Source organism: Lipotes vexillifer, unplaced genomic scaffold, assembly GCF_000442215.2.
Source record: "Lipotes vexillifer unplaced genomic scaffold, Lipotes_vexillifer_v1.1 scaffold661, whole genome shotgun sequence".
Lineage (NCBI taxonomy): Eukaryota > Metazoa > Chordata > Mammalia > Artiodactyla > Lipotidae > Lipotes > Lipotes vexillifer.
In genome coordinates, this window is record NW_006796183.1 from 148,315 (window position 1) to 168,706 (window position 20,392).

The 20,392-nt window shown below is 50.7% G+C and overlaps 3 protein-coding genes and 1 non-coding gene across 5 annotated transcripts in view; 2 read left to right on the forward strand and 2 right to left on the reverse strand.

Annotated features, from left to right (window-relative positions):
• Positions 1 to 800: 800 nt before the first annotated feature.
• CUNH1orf210 (chromosome unknown C1orf210 homolog) lies at positions 801 to 1,288 on the reverse strand. The gene is made up of 2 exons (XM_007468230.1): positions 1,270 to 1,288; positions 801 to 1,123 (listed from the first exon to the last, which is right to left on the reverse strand). The coding sequence occupies exons 1-2, from the start codon at positions 1,286 to 1,288 to the stop codon at positions 801 to 803; spliced, it is 342 nt and encodes a 113-aa protein (XP_007468292.1).
• A 5,163-nt stretch (positions 1,289 to 6,451) lies between these two features.
• Positions 6,452 to 6,524, reverse strand: TRNAG-CCC (transfer RNA glycine (anticodon CCC)). Its single transcript has one exon. It is a non-coding gene; the product is annotated as a tRNA-Gly (tRNA).
• Positions 6,525 to 9,331: 2,807 nt separating this feature from the next.
• LOC103079460 (hypoxanthine-guanine phosphoribosyltransferase-like) lies at positions 9,332 to 10,296 on the forward strand. Its single transcript, XM_082931436.1, is given in 3 exon segments — positions 9,332 to 9,538; positions 9,540 to 9,677; positions 9,985 to 10,296. Coding segments are annotated over 3 exon segments (657 nt in total).
• A 7,290-nt stretch (positions 10,297 to 17,586) lies between these two features.
• Positions 17,587 to 20,392, forward strand: part of TIE1 (tyrosine kinase with immunoglobulin like and EGF like domains 1) — a 19,638-nt gene continuing 16,832 nt past the window's right edge. For both annotated transcript variants that reach the window (XM_007468231.1, XM_007468232.1), the window contains exon 1: positions 17,587 to 17,816. In XM_007468231.1, coding sequence (XP_007468293.1) covers positions 17,759 to 17,816 — 58 coding nt within the window. In that variant the 5' untranslated portion in view covers positions 17,587 to 17,758. The remainder of the gene's footprint in view (positions 17,817 to 20,392) is intronic.

A 20,392-nucleotide genomic window follows, 5' to 3' on the forward strand; every position in this document is an offset into this window, starting at 1 on the left:
TAAAATGCAACGTGGTAAGAGACTGGTAGGGAAACTCACAGGTGTTATGGAAGGGAGGGGCTCCGGGAAGGTGTCCCAGGGAGGGGATGTCCGAGCACTGTCATGGCTTTGAGTGACAAGGGACATGTTTGTGCACAAGTTTCAGTTCAGGAAAATAAAAAATGAGCGACTTCTTCCTATTTTTATTTAAAATGAAAATAGATTTATTAGTATCTGTGAAAAACATAACTATTTAGATTACCACTTGATTGACAGGAAAAAAATCTCCCTAAGAAACTTGGCACAATGATTTTCACCTGCTAAGATGTTATCACCTGGGCACATGTGAAATGCTGGCAGGTAGGCAGCCCACAGGGGGTCTACTGGCCAGGGATTCTCATCACTGTCATAAAGGACTTGGGAGAAGAGAAGGGCAGGGAGACAAGGGAATAGTGTGAGCAAAGGTCCATGGAGAAACAGCATGGTAGGTGGGGGAGGAATAACAAATAATTGGTTAAGTAGGGAGTAAAGTAGGGACAGGCAGGAAAGGAAGCCAAAGGCTGACAGAGGCCTGATTTCATAGCCAGGGCCTTGGTAGGCTTTATCCCAAGAACAGGAGGGAGCCATTGAGGGTTACTGAGCAAGAGAGGGTGTTTCACTTTGGTGGCTAGTGTCAAGGAAGGGGGGATTGATCTACCCCTGCTCCACCCTTAAGCCCTAGCCACCAAGTCCCTGAGGCTTGTGGTTCCCACAAAGTATCTGCTGTCCTTAAGCTGTCGGGCATAGGGGTTGGGGTGGGGGGGGGGTCCAAAGATGAGGGCTCAGAGGGAAAAGTGGTCCCTACTTCCCTCCGTCCCCAGCCCACCAACCCCAGGGTGAATGTAATTGTCCTCGATGAAACCATCGTCATCCTCATCTTCACCCACCTTGGGGCGGACCCCTTTCACTGTCCCAGACAGCGGGCGGTGCTGGTAGCTGGCACGGTATTTGTGGCAGAGGTGGCATTTGGCAGCAAGTGCGATGAGGAGAGAAAGGACCACAGCCCCCAGCACGACCCCTACCAGCACAGGCCATGCCCGGGCCCCGCTGCCCATTCCAGGGGATACGGCCGATGCTGTGGGGAGCTCCGAGGGCTCCACCGTGGCTGCAGAGAAAGGGAAAGTGTTAGGGATGGGGCCCCGGATTGGCTCCCTGGGGAAACTGAGAGGAGTGGGGCAAGTTACTCCCCACAACCTCAGCATCTAAGGGGTACCCAATCCCCTCCTCAGCCTCCCTCCCACTGTCACTCACTTCGGTTTGCCTCACTCATTGAGGGGCCGGAAGACACTGGTGAGCCTCAGCCTCTGCCAGAAGAGCCCTGGCTCTAAGGAGACTCCCAGACGCCAGGCAGCCCCAGGGCACAGAGTCCTGGAACATACACACACGTTTGGATGTCAGGGATGGCCACAGGGCGCATGTTCCAGGCCACACTCACATCTGTGTGAGGGCGCTGCACAAACTCCGGAGACTGGACAATTGACCATAACCAGTTGCCCGCAGGAGAAAAACAAGCCGAGCCACGGGAATTGGCTGTTTGTAAGGGAACACCCGGAAGCGGCTGGAAAAATAACTCAATGCTGGAATTTACTGAGCACAACTTATGATTCAGTCACCAGGCAACATGCTTACAGAACCTTGTAATGAGGACATAAACATTATCCCCACTTTCCAGGTGAGGACTCTGAGGCCCAGAAAGGTGAATTAACTCAGCCAAAGTCCCAGGACTTGAACCCAGGTCTCTGATGCCAGGGCCCAGAGCCCAGGCTGCTCCCCTGCTTGGTAAGCTGAAGACGGTAGGTGGGGCAGAGGCAGTCCTGGCTTCCAGAGGCTGGGCAATAGCAACTGCTGGGAGCTAATGGGCAAAGTGGAGACCACGCATGGAGGACGGCGCTGGGCTCCACCCAGGACAGGAAGCTCCAGACACAGCCTGGCCCCTCTGCTCCTGAGTCAGAAGCCCTGCGTCCACACCCACCACCGCTACCCTCAGCCCTTCAGGCACATTCCTTGTCCTTTCACCTCTGCCCCAGGGGGCGGCGAGCTGTATTCTAGGAGTAGCCAAATGTAAATCAACTGGATCAGGAAAATATCTGGCTGAGAATCACTAGGGGCCCGGAAGGATCTAGAGGAGGAAAAGGATCTGAATTAAGGGAATATCTGGAGGAAGATCATATAGGCTCAGGATACCTGGAGGAACAGCATCTGGGCCAGAGGAGTGTCTGGGGGAGCAGCACCTGATTCTGGGGAGCACCTGCAGGAAGAGCGTCTGGGTTACAGAAGTACCTGGAGGAGGAACAGCTGGGGCTGGAGGCGTCTGAATCAGAGGAGGACCTGGGAGGAGCGTCCAGGCTAGGAAAGCACCTAAGAGAGAAGCACCTAGTTTAGGGGAATACCCGGCCATACTCTTTAATATCAATACTGTAATGATGCCCTCCCTCCTCAACTCCACATTGCCACCAAGCCCCATGAGTTCTTCCTCTCAATATCCCTAGAATGCCTACGCCCCTCCTCTGCACCCCGCCGCCACTGCCCCAGTCCAAGCCACCTTCATCTTGTACCTCAACTCTTGCAATAACCTCCTAACTGGTCTCTCCTCACCTCTCATCCATTCCTCAGAGTGATGGGCCTATGGCTCAAATCTGACCCCATTACTCCCCTGCTTAAAAATCCTGCACAAGCTCCCCAGGCCCGCAAGGCTGAGGGCAGATTCCTCAGCACATCCTTCAAGGCCTCACAATCCAGCACGCAATCCAGTACACAGCCTCCAGTTCCCTCCCTGTGCTACACACACACACCTATACGCGCACACACACGCACACACACACCTACACGCACACACACCTACATGCGCGCGCACACACACTCACACACACACACCCTGCCTTTTGCCCTCTTGTTTCCCAGCCACCCCCTCCTCTGTTTTTTGAGTCCCCCATCCCTCAAGGTCAAATCAGACCATACCTGACTGTGAGGTTGTCCCAGGGCCCCTCTCATCACCCCCTGCACTGCCCTGCCCAGTCAGCCACCAGTCAGAACTGGCCAGTTACTAGATGGGCAGCTCCCTGGTCAGGGACTGGGCTGAATAACGTGCGTCCTGGCGCTGGCAGAGCTTAGTAGTCAGCTGCTCCGTACATGTTTGTGAGATGAGTGGACATGGGGGTAGGGTGGGGGGTCATGAGAAAGGAGGAGTAAATCATTCACTCATCCATTCATCAGCAAACATTCATTGGGTGCCTACCCCGAGCCCGGCACTAGGCACTGGGTCCTCAAAAAAAAAAAAAAAAAGGATTTTGTTAAATTGAAATGAGTTGAATTCAACCTGACGTTTTTAAGATTTTACTCCTACTCCTTTCCTTCCTGCCCTGTCCCTGTGAATTCTTCCCAAGGACACGCACACACACACACACACACACACACACACACACACACCCTCAGGCTGTCACCCCACCCCTTCTGGTCACATTTCTTCCACCGACAAACACACACCCCACACTGATTTGTAGCTCCTTTGCTGCTCCCAGGAGCCCTTGGGGATCTGTGGGTTCCCCATCCCAGGCCCCCCCCAGTGTCTTTCCCTCTGCTCCCCACCTGTAGGAACTGTGCACAGTCCGCGGAGGAGCTTCCAGTTAGAGCCGGCAGGACCCTGCCAGGTGGGCGGGCCAGAACTGCAGCTTGACTCACCTGTGGACGCAGCAGCCAGGCGGGGCCGAAGCCGCAGTTGAGGGCGGAGAGCAGAGCCTCCAATAGGGAGGACTTATGCTACACCTTCCCAAGAATTGCGGAGAACCTTCTGGCTCAGGCCTCACCCCCACCCCCAGTGCCGGGGGCGGGGGAGGTTGGGGGTTTAGTGCCGCTGGGATCCAGAGAGGGGGCAGTCTTCAGCAGACAGCCGCTCAAGCTGGCCGCCCTGATTAACAAGTGAATTTCCGGTGACAGGTGCGAAGTCCAGAGTTGAAGAGGGACCGCCTGTGTAGGCGGCCGGCCGGAGCCAGACGGGAGGGGCGTAAGCATTCTCCAGGCGAAGCCAGAGGGACCAAGAAGACGCGAAACTGCCTGCAAAAGTGTATGTAAGCGTGTGTGTGTGTGCGCGCGCGCGCGCGTGTGTGTGTAGGTCAATGGGGAGTATGAGTTCAGAGGCCTTTTGAGGAGTGTGTATGTGCCCTTGGGGGGTTATTGTGTGTATGTGTGTTTACCTGGACAGGGTACAAGCCTCTATCTGGATCTCAAGGATCCTGTGACCCCACAAAGCTGGGCTCTGAACCTCTACCTTTTGCCTTACTCCTCTTCCCCAGGCCGAGTGCCTCCTTGTCCTTTCAGACCCTCAGGGAGTCACGTTCCCAGAGCCCTCCGTCTAGCCCAGTAAGCCCCGCCTCCACCCTGGCAAGCCCCGCCTCCACCTGGCAAGCCCTGCCTCCTCCATCCCCAGAGCACCGTCTGTCACAGCATTGCTTTCACGATCTTGTAATTGTTTCTTCCTGTGCTGCCTCCCCACCTGGACTAGCAGGGGAGCTCTCCCAGGGCGGAGCCAAGTTTGACAGTCTCTGGGTTCCCAGCACCTGCCACAGGGCAGGCTCTCAGTAAATATCTAAGGGGCGAAGGGTTCCATGAGCTAAGCCATGCTAGCACAGGAGTTCACAGGAACCCGCAGGGCACAGCGGAGCAAGGGCTGCTGCCAAGGCTTGCAAGTGGGGCACGGTAGAACTGTGCCTGGAAAGTGGAGGCCAGTTCATGCAGGACCTTGAAGATCTTGGCTCCAAGTCTGAGCTCCTACCGCCAACGGCCCCTTCCTAACTCTCCCACCTACACCTCACACTCTCTGCTGCAGTCACAACCAAACTGTTCCCCATTCCTAGAACCCACCGTGCTCTCATCTCCCAGGCTTTGCATGCTCTCTTCCTGGGACCCCTGCTTTCCTCCTACCTTAACCTTCATCCTCTCCCCCCCGCACATGTCCACCTCCCACCTAGCTGACTGTTCCTCCCATCACATGGGCCCCATCTTAGGTCCTCTTTATCTAGATGCACTCTAGCCTGGATCCCTCCTCCCCGCTCTGTGCCCCCTGAAGACCCTGGCCCTTCTCCCCCATAGCCCTGACCACACAGCATTGTGATTTTCTCTTTACTTGTCAGAGTGCCCTATGAGCCTGTAAACTCTGGAGTTAGGGTCTGTGTCTGTCTTGTTTCCCTTCAAATCCCTAATATCTAAAATGACAACAATAAATACTCTTGAAATAAATGAGACGAAAGTGGAGATTATCCTGGATGGGGCAGTGAAGAGCCAAGGAAGTTTTAGGGTTTTGGTTTGAAATCACAGGATTCAAAGGAAATTCATTGAACACCTACCATGTCCTGGGCACACTGTGCCAGGTGGTTTTGTTGTTGTTGTTGTTGTTGTTGTTTTAATTGAGGTATTCACATAGCATAACCTAGTTCACATAACAAAAAATTCACCATATCAGTCAATTTCAGTGCACAATTTAGTGGCATTTAGTACATTCAGAATGTTGTGCAACCATCACTCTATGTAGTTCTAAAACATTTTCTTCACACCAAAAGGATTCTCCCCACTCATTCAGCAATCACTCCTCATTTCCCCCTCCCCAGCCTCCAGCAACATCTAATCTGCTCTCTGTCTCTATGGATTTTCTTATTCTGGATATGTCCTACAAATGTAATCAGATTTGGGCCAGCTTTTTAATGAATTATTTCATTTAATCCTCCTGACTGTACTATGAGACAGATGTTAATTATTTCCTTAAGAGATGAATAAAATGAGGCCACGAGATGGTAATTTGCATTAAGTCCCACAGAAGAAAACAAGTAAAGGTCTACCCATCCATTAGTCGGCCATTTATTCAATGAATACTTACTAAATGCCCACCACAGAGCCACAGCCAGCCCATATGGCAAGCATTGCAAAATAGCAAAAGGCCACCTGCTAGATGCCCCACAGCATGGAGAGCAGACAGCAGGCTGGATACTGGCACCCACCGTCCCATCAGCCAGGAGCTCTGGTGCAGTGAACAACCTTCTGTGGCAGCCCTGGCAACCACGTGGTAGGCTCTGTGCTAGCTGCTGGGGAGAGTTCCTGCCCCCATACAGCTTTCATTCTGGTGGTGAATATTGACAATACACAAGTAAAGAAATAAATACGATCATTTCAGATAATGGTTAGTGCTATGAAGAAAGTAAAATAGCTTCGAGTGATGGAGTTGTGGGAGGGGCTGCCATTTTTTTTCTTTTTTAATAGCTGTGACATCTATGGGTGACAGTCTTTTTTAAAATATTTATTTATTTATTATTTATTTTGGCTGTGCTCTGTCTTAGTTGCAGCACCCAGGATCTTCATTGTGGCATGCAGGATCTTTAGTTGCGGCATGCGGACTTCTTAGTTGTGGCATGTGGGCTCTTAGTTGCAGCATGCATGCAGGATCTAGTCCCCTGACCAGGGATCGAACCCGGGACCACTGCATTGGGAGTGCAGAGTCTTATCCACTGGAGCACCAGGGAAGTCCCAGGGCTGTTATTTTATATTAGGTGGTCGGAAAAGGGGGGGGGGACTCGCTGAAGGGGGGATGTTTGAGCTGAGATCTGAATAAGAGTGAGTGAGCAACCATGCCAATATCTGGGGGAAGAACATTCCAGAAAGAGGGAACAGCCAGAACAAAGATGGGGAAGCAAGAGCATGGCTTGTTCAAGCGACAGAAAGGAGGCCGGCTGGATGGGGTTCAGTAAGTGGGGAGAGATGGGAGGAGCTGCATGAGAGGCCTGTCCAGAGCCAGCTCAGGTGGTGCTGCACTGGGTCCTTCCCTCCGTGAGATGATGGGAAGCCACTGATGCTCGGAGTCGGGGACCAAAGGGCTGGCCTTCTTCAGCTTCTGTGTGAAGAATGGACTAGAAGAGGCCGAAGCAGAAGTGGGGCAGCCAGTTAGGGAGCCGTTGCTGTCATCCTGGAGACGGGGAATGTGGCATCGGGGTGGTCAGGCAGAAACGGGGAGAAGTGCTCAGATTCTGGATGTACTTTGAAGGTGAAGTCAACAGGATTTGCTGACTGGATATGGGGTTTGAGAAGAAGAAAGGGAGCAAGAATAACTCCAAAATTTTGACCTAAGCAACTAGAAGGATGGAGTTGTGGGGGACTGCAGAGATGGTAGCTTTGGAAGGGCAATCTGTACCTCAGTTTTAGACATGTTACTTGTGAGATGCCCGTGATTCATCCAAGAACATACTAAGTAGGCAATAGCATAAACCAGCCTGAAGGCAGCAGAAGGTAAGGGCTAGAAATACAAATTGAGGAACCAGTAAAAAGTGGATGGGTTTTTGTTGTTTTTTTTTTGCGGTACGGGGGCCTCTCACTGTTGTGGCCTCTCCCGTTGCGGAGCACAGGCTCCGGACGCGCAGGCTCAGCGGCCGTGGCTCACGGGCCCAGCCGCTCCGCGGCACGTGGGATCTTCCCGGACCGGAACCCGCGCCCCGCGCATCGGCAGGCGGACTCTCAACCACTGCGCCACCAGGGAAGCCCGGAAGTGGATGGTTTTTTAAAGCTGGTCATCTAGGTGAGGGCCCAAAGAGAAGTGCAGAAAGAGAAGAGGGCTGAGGGCTGAGCCCTGGAGCACTCGAGGAGCAGAGGTCAGAGGAGAAGCAGGAAGAGAGACTGGGAAGCGGCCCGCGTGGTGAGAGTCGGACAGGCGAGGGAGGTGCCCTGGAGGTCAGAGAGGAAAGCGCTTCAAGGGCAAGGGCTTCACCAGCTACGCCAAATGCTGAGGCTAGGTCAACTAAGGCAACACGAACTGGAAATTGACATTGAAATTGGCCGTGTAGCCGTCACTGGTGACCTTGACAAGGACAATGTCACTGATTTGTCAGGGACAAAGGCCCAACCAGAGCGATGCATGGGTATGGGAGCAGAGGAAGCAGAAACAATGCCGTCAAGGAATTTTGCTATAAAAGAAGCAGAGAAATGGGGCAGACACGGGAGGCGAGTGTGGGATCAAGGAAGGATTTTTTTCAAGGCTAGGAGCTTTTAGACCACGTGTGTATGCTGGTCAGAATAATCCAGGAGAGGGAGAAAACTGATGATGCAGAAGGAAGAGAGAAGGGACCGTGGGGGTGGGAAGTCCTTAATGGCATCGAGGGGTGTGGGGCTGAGCGCACAGGTGGAGGGCTGGCCTTGGGCAGGAGCAGGGAGGTTCCCTCTGAGGAAGGAGGAGGGCCAGGTGAGTGATAGGAGCCTTAAGGAGTTTTCTTCCCATGGCTTCTGTTTTTCCAGAGAAATAGGAAGCAGTGTCATCAGCTGGGAGTGAAGAGTGGGGAGCGGGTGCTGGGGTTCGAGGAGAGAAGAGAAGGTGTAAGTTCATCATCCTGGGGCTTTGGAGAGAGAATGGAGTGTGGTAGGCTTGCCAGGCAGCATCGGGACCCCCCTTGAGGTGAGCGGCATGAATTTAAAGTGATATCAGTAAGGGTGGCTGAATGTTTTGTTTTCCAGCTACTCCAAGTGTGCAGGTGGGGAGCAGATGGTGCCTGGAATTTAATCAGGATTGGGGCCTTGCCAGGCAAGTCTGATAAAGCCAGAGAGGGACAAGAGGGTTGAGCTGTAGGCAAGGCAGTGGTTGACATGATGGCCCAGACAATCAGGCCAGGTAAAGAGGAAAGTGAGGATGGGTTCGGAGAGGGGTGAGGAACCCTGAAAAAGTGGTAGGACTGATAGATTTTAGGAGCGATTACTGACGTACTAGAGAAAGTTGAAAACATAGAAGGTGGTGGGCAGATGACGGCATATAGAAATGGAGGTTACCCAGGGGATACAGACAAGCCCTAGGTAAGTCCTGAGGTAGGGTTTACAGACCAGTGGTGGTTTTACTATTATCTGAAACATATCAACTCAACCTGCTGAATCAGAGGTCCAATGATTATGTGCTAACGGCTCTATGAGTACATGGCAGAGGCAGAATTTGAACCCAGGTCTTCTGCCTCTAGGTCCAGCACGTTTCCAGATACATCCCCACTGCTCCTATGAGTAACACTATCAAGGTGTTCCATTCCTCACAATCATTTGAAGTGACAGGTAGCAATCACTGCTTTTTTATATTTCCCAAAGGAGGCTCGGGGTGCTGCTACTAGAAGAACCAGGAATGAACGCTGAGCAAGCAAAAGAATGAGGTGTCCCGGTCCCCAGCCTGCACCTACTTCCTCCTCCACCTCACCCAACCCCTCCCTGTGGCAGACCCAGGGCTCTTAGCCTTGGGGTAGTTGCGTCCCCTTTAAGAAGCTGATGAGAACCCCGACTGCCCTCAGCCCACACACCAGCCAGCTCCATTATGGTGACCTGCAGCCCCACCATCATGATTAGTGATAATGAACCAGGTTATGACCTGGATTTATTTTGTATACCTAATCATTATGCTGAGGATTTGGAAAAGGTGTTTAATCCTCATGGACTAATTATGGATAGGACTGAACGGCTTGTTCGAGATATGATGGAGGAGATGGGAGGCCATCACATCGTGGCCCTTTGTGTGCTCAACGGGGGGCTATAAATTCTTTGCTGACCTGCTGGATTACATCAAAGCACTGAACAGAAAGAGCGATAGATCCATTCCTATGATGGTAGATTTTATCAGACTGAAGAGCTACTGTAATGACCAGTCAACAGGTGACATAAAAGTAATTGGTGGAGAGACTTCCCTGGTAGTACAGTGGTTAAGAATCCGCCTGCCAATGCAGAGGACACGAGTTCCAGCCCTGGTCCGGGAAGATCCCACATGCCGCGGAGCAACTAAGCCCGCGTGCCACAACTACTGAGGCCCAAGCGCCTAGAGCCCGTGCCCCGCAACAAGAGAAGCCCCCGCAATGAGAAGCCCACGCACCATAACAAAGAGTAGCTCCCGCTCGCCGCAACTAGAGAAAGCCCGCGTGCAGCAGCGAAGACCCAACGCAGCCAAATAAATAAATAAATAATTTTTTTAAAAAGGTAATTGGTGGAGATGATCTCTCAACTTTGACTGGAAAGAATATCTTGATTGTTGAAGGTATCATTGACACTGACAAAACAGTGCAAACCTTGCTTCCCTTGGTCGAACAGCATAATCCAAAGATGGTCAAGGTTGCAAGTTTGCTGGTGAAAAGGACCCCTCAAAGTGTTGGATATAGACCAGACTTTGTTGCATTTGAAATTCCAGGCAAGTTTGTTGTAGGATATGCCCTTGACTATAATGAATACTTCAGGGATTTGAATCATGTTTGTGTCACCAGTGAAACTAGAAAAGCAAAATACAAAGCCTAAGATGAGAGTTCAAGTTGAGTTTAGAAACATCTGGAGTCCCATTGAAATCACCAGGAAAATGATCAAATGTTCTAGTTCTGTGGCCAGCTGCTTAGTAGAGCTCATTGTATGTATCTTCTAAGAATTTTATCTGTTTTGTATTTTAGAAACGTCACTTGCTGCATTCCTGAACTCTATTTGCACGATGAGCCTATAGCCTATCAGTTCCCTTTCGGTAGACTGCTGTTTGATTCGTGAATGAAAAATCCCTTAAACCACATCACTATTGAATGAAAATATTGAAATTGTATCTGTAACAAACATTTAAAGCAAAGAATATATTAGTTTTTAAATTGGTATTTTAATTTTTATATATTCAGGAAAGAACAGAAGTGATTGAATATTGTTCACTGTACCACTGTGTGCTTAGAAAAGTAAGAAGCAGTCAGTTTCATATCAGTGACAGCATTTAGAGGTATCATTATGTTGGATAAACCATATGTCCTGGAATTATTTTAGTAGGTTTCAGTAGTATTAACTGTATTTTCCCACGGGTTCAAATTATTTCCGGTGAATCTTTGTCAACAGTTCCTTTTAAATACAGATCGATAAGTTCCAGAAACCTGCCACTTTTTTGAGTCTTCAATGTAAAATCCTTAAAATAAAGGCTGTCTCTTTAAAAAAAAAAAAAAAAAGCAGCTGATGAGAAAAACAAAATGCATTTGCACACCCAGTTACAAATATGCTCACAGGCTTGGCAGGGAGTAAGGGCTCAATAAAAACTTGTCGAATTAATGAATGGTTGGAATTCCAGGGGTCTCACTTGCCCTCTTGGGGTTAAGAACTGGTGTTAACACACCAGTTCCTGCACACGTAGTGTGCAGGAACCTCTATTCTATTGTAAACAGGTACCCCTTTGATTAGGTAGAGCACCTCTTCTTTGCAAGCCTCTGAAGGGTGGCTGCCCATTTCCTGCTCCCAGTCGCGTCCAGCCTCCCAGCGGTGGAGGTGGCACCATCCTGCCCTCTTCCTCCTTCATTCAACCCCCATCTTCCCTGGAGGCTGGCTGTTCCTTGCTCCTGTTCTGCCAACGCTGACCTCCTGGGTATGCCCCAGCATTCAGAGCATCCCTGACGTAGTCCCAGCGGGGACTGGGCTTGAGACTTGGTGAAAACAAGCTCTCTGACCTGGTCATCCCTGAAGTAAGGTCAAAGGATATATTCCCAGTGGCGCTTCCCAGACCTACACCTGAGACTAGGGAAATGCTTGGACATCACAGCTTCTATGGTTTCCTAACTTGCTCAAGGCAGACCAGCCTGTCTGGGGCCATGGTATTCCACAAAGCCCTGAGGGAGAGCTTGCTACACCTCCTCTATCCCAGTCAAAGCACCCTGAAACTCCAGTATAATTACCTCAGATGGTTGCCACATCCAACATCCAGGTTCACGGGACAACTTCCTCCCAAGCCGCCAGCTCCAACTTGCCGCAACGGATTTATAATTGGACATCACAGGTGCCCAGTGTGATGAGGTAGCCATCTGTGGCACCCTGTGATCAGTTACCTCTTGGGTAACCGGATCTGGGAGGAACAGAACTCAGCAGACCTGGCAGAGGATGACCATACCCTCTCCCGACGGATGTTAACGCCCAGGCCAGTGGCCAGAGGTGGCAGAACAGCGGGACAGAGTGACCCCATCAGGCTGCCCCTCGCAGCCCTGCCTCCCTGGGTTCCCTGCAATAGGAATAGTCATCTCTTCCACATTCTCACTTTCTCCTGGGGTCTGGAAAGGAGGAAAGTAGGTCCCACCTGAGACCCCAGGAGTGTTGGAGCATTCCCGAGTGGAAATCCTCTGGTGGCCAGCACCACTCATGCCTGGGAAAAGGCATTTCTTCCCACGGGAACAGGAAGCCCACCCCTGCGTGCTATTGCACACACACCCACTCCGATGCCCCAATCGGAACAAGCGTCCCTTCCTCAGGGTGTGGGCAAGGATGGAGCACCAACATGCCTTCAGGGAAAAAGGGTTAAGAAAAGGGTGGGACATCCCTATGACATTGATGAATGAATCATGAGAGCTAATGGGCTTGCGTCATCACTACTCCTTATCCTCAAATAACATTTGAAGTGAGATTGAGCAGCCAGGAAGCCATCCCCGCTCTTCAGCCAGGCTACGGATCCTGCAGGAAGGAAGGTGTGTCTATGGCCGGTGGTGGCAGTTTACTCCCATAAAATGTGCTTTGTATTCTAAGTAGGCTTGCTGTTTTTTGAGGCCAAGGACAATGAGTCATTTGTGTCAGGTGCTAGTGGTTCTAGGATTTCAGAGTGATCTGGGGGTGAAGCAAGGACCTGGTGTACCTTAAAGGCAAGACGCCCTGAAAATGCATGCCTGCCCTTCTCTGCTGGCCCACCCTCGCCTTTTAAAGGGCCCCCACTCAATCATGACACAGCACAGAGATGAGCAAATTATTTTTCTGGAATAAAACCTCTAATGCTTTCTGAGTACATAAGGGTTGGCTTTTTTAAATGTTTTGTAAGACTTTGAAGGTGACACATGCAGATGGTAGCCACCCCCTGTGAATGCTGGGAAAGACTTTTACCCTGCTTGCTATCTAGGCAGGACCATTTAGCAGGCCCAGTGTGGAGTTAAGCTCTCTGGTTGTGGATCCAATTGTCTGGGGTCAAAGCTGAGCTCCACCACTTAACACCCTTAGGAAGCATCAGTTTCCTCATCTGTAAAATGGGGATAATCACAATGAAACCTGCCTCAAGAGGTGGGGAGCCCATGAGGAGGTGTCAGTACCTTTTCCTGACACCTGTAAATGTTCAGTAACTGTTAGTCATTCTAATGGGGGTTTGTTGGCATTCTATGTAAGACCTCTGCTTGCAGTACTGGGTAATTTCATTCTAACCAAGGTCAATAAAAGTCTGTTATGCTTTAAGAAGGTCCTGAGCTTTGGACTATCTGAACCCTCTTTGGGGTGTTGTTACCAGCTTCTGGCCTCACAGGGTTCCTCGGGGCCAAATGGCCTTTGTCAAGCAGTTCGTATAAAAGGGACTTCATCCAAGCCTTGTTGGATTAACTTGGGCTTCCTTTAAATAAGGGCTTGTTTTCAGAAGCTTTCTTTTTCCAACAAGGGAAAAGAACACAATGGATTCCAAGTAATCTAGAGTCCTCATCACAGCTTGTCACAAACACCTGGCACATCTTTTCAGCCCAGAGTGCAAACACACACACTCCCTCACTTGCTAACTTCAGGAATACAGCCCCAGCCTGATGTTCCAAAAGCATTTGCTGACAAACTTCCTCTCACTTATAGAGTTATTTCCTGGAAGAACAGCAAAAACTGTTTTTGAATTGACAATATGGCTTTAGTTGTTGCTGAAGTTAAGTGAAAGTACAATTGTTACCACCTATTTACCTTAAAAAAAAAACCTGAAAACAATTACTTTTTCTTTCTTTTTCTTTTTTTTTTTTTTTTTGCTGATCAACATTTTTTAAGCAAAGACAGGACTTAGGAATTGGGTTAATGTGTTGCTTATTTCAAAAAAAGAAAATTTCCAGGGCTTCCCTGGTGGCGCAGTGGTTGAGAGTCCGCCTGCTGATGCGGGGGACGCAGGTTCGTGCCCCGGTCCGGGAGGATCCCAAGTGCCGCGGAGTGGCTGGTCCCGTGGGCCATGGCCGCTGGTCCTGCGCATCCGGAGCCTGTGCTCCGCAGCGGGAGAGGCCGCGGCAGTGAGAGGCCCGCGTACAGCTAAAAAAAAAAAAAAAAATTTCTTAATGTTTTTTGGGCAACATTTTAACTTGGTGCTTCAAAAAGCAATTGTGATGAACAGTAGAGAGAGTTAAAGCACTTATGGAATAGATAAACACCGGCATTTGGGGTTGCACATAACAAATATCTTAAATATTTTTCAAAATATTCTAGGAGCCAAGACACAGGGGCATGCTTTAGGAATGTAACAGGGTGGGGGGCATATTGGAACTACCCATTTCCTTTAAAATCACTGAGGAAAACAAAGCAGCATTCAGCTTCATATACTGACTTTACACAGTTTATATGTAATAGCTTGACTTAAATCCAAGAAGCAAAGATGGAACTCTCACTCTTTTTATTTTGAAAAATAATTGCATGGACACCCTCTCCTTGGGTTTCCCTGAGACACAACAATATTGAAATCAGAGCAATTAATAACTCTACAACGGCCTCTAAGTGTTCAAGGGAAAGAAAGAGTTAATTGATCCAGACGTCATTGTCTTATATTAAGAAACTGCCAAGGCCACCCCAAGCTTCAGCGACCACCACCCTGACCAGTCGGCAGCCACCAACATCGAGGCAAGACCCTCCACCAGCAACAAGATTACAACTCGTTGAAGGCTCAGAAAATTGTTAGCATTTTTTAGCAATATTTTTTAATTAAGATATATACATTGTGTTTTCTAGACGTAATGCTATTGCACACTTTAATAGACTACAGTATAGTTTAAACCTAACTTTTATATGCACTGGGAAACCAAAGAATTCATGTCACTCGCTTTACTGCATTATTCACTTTATTGTGGTCTGGAACTGAACCCACAGTATCTCTGAGGGATGCCTGTAATATGTTTATAAAAGAGGCCTGAGAGAGCTCCCTTGCCCTTCGGCCCTATGAGGACCTGAGACCTGGAATAGGGTCCTCACCAGACCATGCTGGCACCCTGATCTTGGACTTCTACCCTCCAAAACTGTGAGAAATAAGTGTTTGTTGTTTATAAATCACGCAGTCTTTTGTTATGGCAGCCCATAGGGACCGCGACAGACTGCGTCTCCAAAAGCAGCAGCCCCAAAGCTACAGATTAGCTATGAAAAATACACAAGCATTTTCAGTATCAGTTGATACCATCGAGCAAACACAGACCTCTTTAGCTCCCCAGCCCCACAGTGGAGCACGAGGCTGCCCCCATGAGTCTTGGACAGTTCCAAAATCACATGTCCCTTTTCAGTTGTTACCGGCAAATGATAACTAATTTCATTACCTTTCCTTTTCAGGTCCAACAGCAGGCTTCTTACTAGCAACATTCTAACTGAAGGTGACTAAAATCTGGCATTTGGAAAGTAAAATGGCTTGAAGACTACTAAAAATCTGTGCTTCAGAGTTACACTAGGAGGCCTGGCTGCCCTGAACCCCTGGCGACCTGGCAAAACTCCTGTATGTGCCAAGAGCTGGAATTCCCACTATTTGCAGGAAGGCGGCTTTCATAGCAATGAATTATCAGCCTTGTGTGGAGTTAGTCATGCTGCTATTCTTACTTTTTTAAAAAATAAATTACCTTTAGCTCTATCATTATCAGCTTTGTTTTGGATTGGAGGGTTGACCTCACAATGTGCAGAACTGCATATCTGCATTAACGTTATTCTTGGTCTGTAACTTTCCAATGACTGAGACTTTAAGAAATGCATTATGGTTTAAGTATTCCTATTGCAGTAGACAGATATATACACAACCCACTCAAAATTAGTTGGTGTGGTGATAGTTCATTTGTGACATGCTGTTTGTAAACAGATGCTACTTAAGTTACTTGCAACATAATCTCAACACATGTAAAAATATACTTTTACACTTATAGGACGTTGTTTTATAATATAAACCCTTATATACAAACTCTGCAAGATGTGCATTGTGCTTATCTACAGATCATTACTACTGAGTTTTGTTTCCCAGTTGAAGGTGGGGAGGCCAGATGGACCTGTAGTCTTCGTCATGCTATAGTGTCACAGAGCAAACACCTGTGCCAGTACCTGTCATTTTCCAGATCAGATGCTGCCCAAGTGCTCTATTTATACACACAAAATGACGTTAGGCCCACCAGGTTTTCCCAGAACCAAGGGAGGAGTTCTGACTACAACCCTGCCAGACAAACTGCCGCAGCATTTCCCAGCTGCTTCCTCTCGCCAGAGTCAAAGGTCTTGGCACCAAGATGAGCTGAAGACTAAGAAGGCATCCACCACCCCCAACCCCCACCCGAGTCTTGTCCACAGAAAGCTCTTCCCAGACTCACACCTAGGAATGGGGTGTCCGGGGGGCCTACAGCGTGGGCCCGGGGGTCTTCCCTGATCCGTTTTTCAAACTACACCCGGAGTCAACGTCTCTCCTGAGACTTTTCAGGAATTTTCAGATGAGCCGCAGGGCTAAAGCAGCTCAGCTAGGCTGCAGGGGCCCATCTTCCCCCAGACAGTGAATTAGAGCCTGGTGAGTCCAAAAGAGAGTCCAGCTTTCACCCGGGAACAGGCTCTGGGAAGATGTCCCAGCCCCAAAGGGAGGGTTTGGATTCCCAAACCAGTCTCCTAACCTGGCACCAGGTCTCACCCCACCGCAACCACTCCATTCAAGGGTAGAGAAGTCACAGATTTCACCAGCAAGCCTGCCCGTCGGAGGGCTCCAACACGTCTCCCTCTGCTCCCTGCCAGGACAGACCCCCACTGCCACCCCGTCTCGGCAGGCATTCTGTGCCTGCGGGTCAGGCTCTGCTCTGGGAACTGCCAGTAGAGAGGTGGCACCAGGGCAGGGGGAGATGAGGGGCACAACAGATCCATGGGGCTTCGGAGCCTTTGTCAAGGGACCGGGACTGCTCCCAGGCTGTTATCAGCCCTCAAGAGTACGGGCGCTCCCTGGGTGGGGCTTCTGCTGCCCCAGTGCCCAAGGGTAATGACATCAGGCAGACAGTGTGCTGAAGCCTCTGTTACTGGCTTAAGCCAAGGGACTCACTCCCTGTGCATTCTCTGGGTCTGCTTAGCATGAGTCCTTGAGGAGCAATGAAGTCAGAAGTTCAGGTACCAGCCTCACCACGACCTCAGAGAGCCTTCAAGCCCTGCAGGCCTCAGTTTTCCCGTCTGTGAAATGAGAGAGTTACACAAGATTGAATCAAAGGGTTTTTGCCCTGAGTGTGTTCTTTTGTTCCTTTGTGTACATTCCAGATCCTTGTGCTCCATACATGAACGGCTCTCGAGGACACCCATGTAACCATACTTGAGGAATCGTGTGTTTGTGCTGGGGGAGGGACACCCCAGAACAATACCCTCCCCCATCCCCTCTCAATAGGAGGAAGCCACTGGCTTCCTCCCTTTCCTGCCTCCTGCCTCCTGCCTCCTGCGTGCTGGCAAGGCTGAGGACCACGCGGAGAAGAGGGGAGGGGAAACAGTCCCACAGTCCGCAGGTCTGTCCTTATCACAACCCTCCCCCACCTCAAGTGACCCCAGTCCAGGACCTTCCAGGCCACACCCATCCCCAGCCTTGTAGGGGCCAGACTAGGGGGGCCCAGAGGCCCAGAAGCAGGATAAGTCCTCCCCACCCCTCTCCCCAGCCCGCCTCCCACCCAAGCTAACTCATTTCCTCTTCCTCCCCAATACCAACACACACTGACAGCACAGGCTGAGCAGCCAGACCCAGAGTGACTGACCGTGGGCCCCGCTTGTCCCGGCTGGCCTGGTCAGCCTCTGGATTATGGTCTGGCTGGGGCCCCCTTTGCTGCTCCCCATCGTCTTCCTGGCTTCTCATGTTGGTAAGTCTGCCCTGAACCTCCCCCCACCCAACCCCCAAAGCCCTGACTCCCCCCGAGAAAACCCTATCATCACTGCCATCACTTTCCTCTGCACGCTGATCCGCTAGAAAGTGGGATCAGGGCCTGGAAAACCCAGGCAGGCACTAGGGATTGGGGGAGGGGAGCAGCCATTGACTGTGTTGGGTGTGCACATCAGTGGGGAGCAGCAGGGCCTCTGGGCCCGTGAAGCTTTCAGTGGGTACTCATATGGTCAGTGTGTGGGACTCACGCAATTATTCATTTATCAAGCACCAACAATATTCCAGGAGCTGTGCTAAGTGGCAGGCCATTAGTTGAGAGGCAGACAGCCGCGAGATCTGTACAACAGATTAAATGGTGCGGACCTCCTTTGGCTGTTACTGGGTTTAAAGGAGGTAATTTACACAGAGCACTTGGTAAGAGCTTCTGAATAAGCGGTAGCCGATTCCTTCAGTGTGGTGCCCAAAGAGGATTAGAACGCAAAGGCCGCCTAGAGTGGTTCATGGTCTAGTGGGGGACACGGGACACCAGGTGAGCACTGAATAGATAGACACAGAGGAGCACCGAGGAGTCAGCTTACTCTGCTCAGGGTAGGAGATGAAAAGGGATTTGGAAATACTTCGCTAAGAGGGGTGGTCTTCATTCCAGGCAGCCAGAACAATAGATGCAAGTCTCAGAGGCGGGGAAGTGTGTAGGAGAGAGGGTTCCTGGAGGGAACGCAGCAGGAGGGGCAGTGTGAGCAGCAGAGGGCTCAAGAGCAAGCACTGCATCCTGAGGGCAATAGGGAGCCATGGAAGGTTGTAGACCAGAGAGTCACAAGGTCTTAGAGGGATCACTTTGGAGGATGAGTTGAGGAAGGAGGAGTGTGGCTGTCAGGATGGTCCAGGGGAGTAAGGATGAGGGTTAACAAGGGTGGGCTTGGGAATGGGGATGAAGCCAAGAGGCTTTGAGGAAATAGAATTTTGTGACTGATTGGGGCAGCCAGAGTAGTGCTCCGAGGTGTAGACTTTTAGAGTCAGACAACCAGGGTCTGCCAGTTACTCATCGTATGACCTTGCGCAAGTTATTTCTCTGAGCCTTAATTTGCCAGCTATAAAATTGGGGTGATAACACCCACCTCCCAGGAGAGTTGGGATGATAAAATGAGACAACATAAGTAAAGTACCTGGCATATCACTGACCTCCAATAAACATTAATTACTATGACAGCAGGAGTATGAGATGACTCCAAAGCTTGTATCTCAGGCGGGTTTTGCCGTCTGCTGAAGCAGGGGGCCCAGAGAGGAGCAGGTTTGGGAAGAGCTGATGGAAAGCAGGCCCGAGCTGAGAGGCCGTCCAGGGGTATTGACTCAGAAGTGATAGTGAAAGCCCAGGGACGGGATGAGCTTGCTAGAGGAAGCATCGAGACGAGAATAACTATCATGACCCTCCTCTGTGGATGGAAAGACATCAACTTCTGGAGGGTGTGAGGACCCAAAGGAAAAGAGGTGCTGGGCACAGGACAGGCAGTCAGCTTCGTTTACTCATGAAGCACATTTACTCATGTACCCAACTAACCCCTTGGCAGCGAACAGGCAGGGACAGAGTAGGAGGGGCTCGGGAAGGTGTGGGCCCCGGGGCTGAGGAGGCTGGCAGGGCTCAGCCAGGCCTGGACTCCAGCTCTGCTTGGTCCCCTCCTGGTTCCTGCCTCACACTGTGTGCCCCAGCCTTTCATTCCACACCTTTACTCAGGCTGTGCCCTCTGCCTAGAATGCCCTTCCTACCACTGACCTCTCCCTGTCCTCATTCTGAACCCTCACCGTACACTGCTCAGCTTTAAGACCCTCAAGCTGTATCTCCCGGGAGGCACCTGTTCATCCTCTGCCTCCCCCATGCTGAGTTAGGCATCCCTTCTCTATGCTCCCCACACAGCGCCCTGCATTTGACGGGTAGGTCCATGTCTGTCTCCCCATGGGGCCCAGAGCCCTTTGGAAGGCAAAGACCAAGGCCCACCTGGTGTCTGTGTGTATTTCAGCCCCAGCTCTGCCCTAGGGTCTGCCCTCCCTGCTGCTGGCCTCTTGCTGGGCCCAGAGCTCTCTTCCTTTCTGCCCCATAACCACCTGGCTGCAGATCCCAGCCTCTCCCACCTTCAATCCCAGCACAACAAACAGGTCCAGATTTCTGGAGTGATGGGGAGGGGTCCCTCCAAGAAACTTCTGATCTCTCGGCGGGGGTGGCGGGGGAGGGCAGAGAGAGCGGCTCCCCTTTGTAGAGCAGCTGTAGAGACAGGTCAGGAAAGGGGACTGCCAGGAATAGAGGAAATGGAGACGGGGCGCATAGATCATTCTTTCTTTCCGAAGGCTGGGCTGTAAAGGGAAGCCATCTGGCAGGAGAAGGGAGGGGATGGGGAAGCCAGAGAAGGGGCTTTGTTTTTGTTTTTGTTCTTTTAGGATGAAGAGACTTGAAGGAAAGGGGCCAGTGCACCGGGAAGGGGACTGGGACAGGAAGGGACGGGGGTGGACGTGCCTGATAAAGTTCAGTGCCTGGTGGGCGGGCGGGGAGAGGGGGGGTGAGGAGGG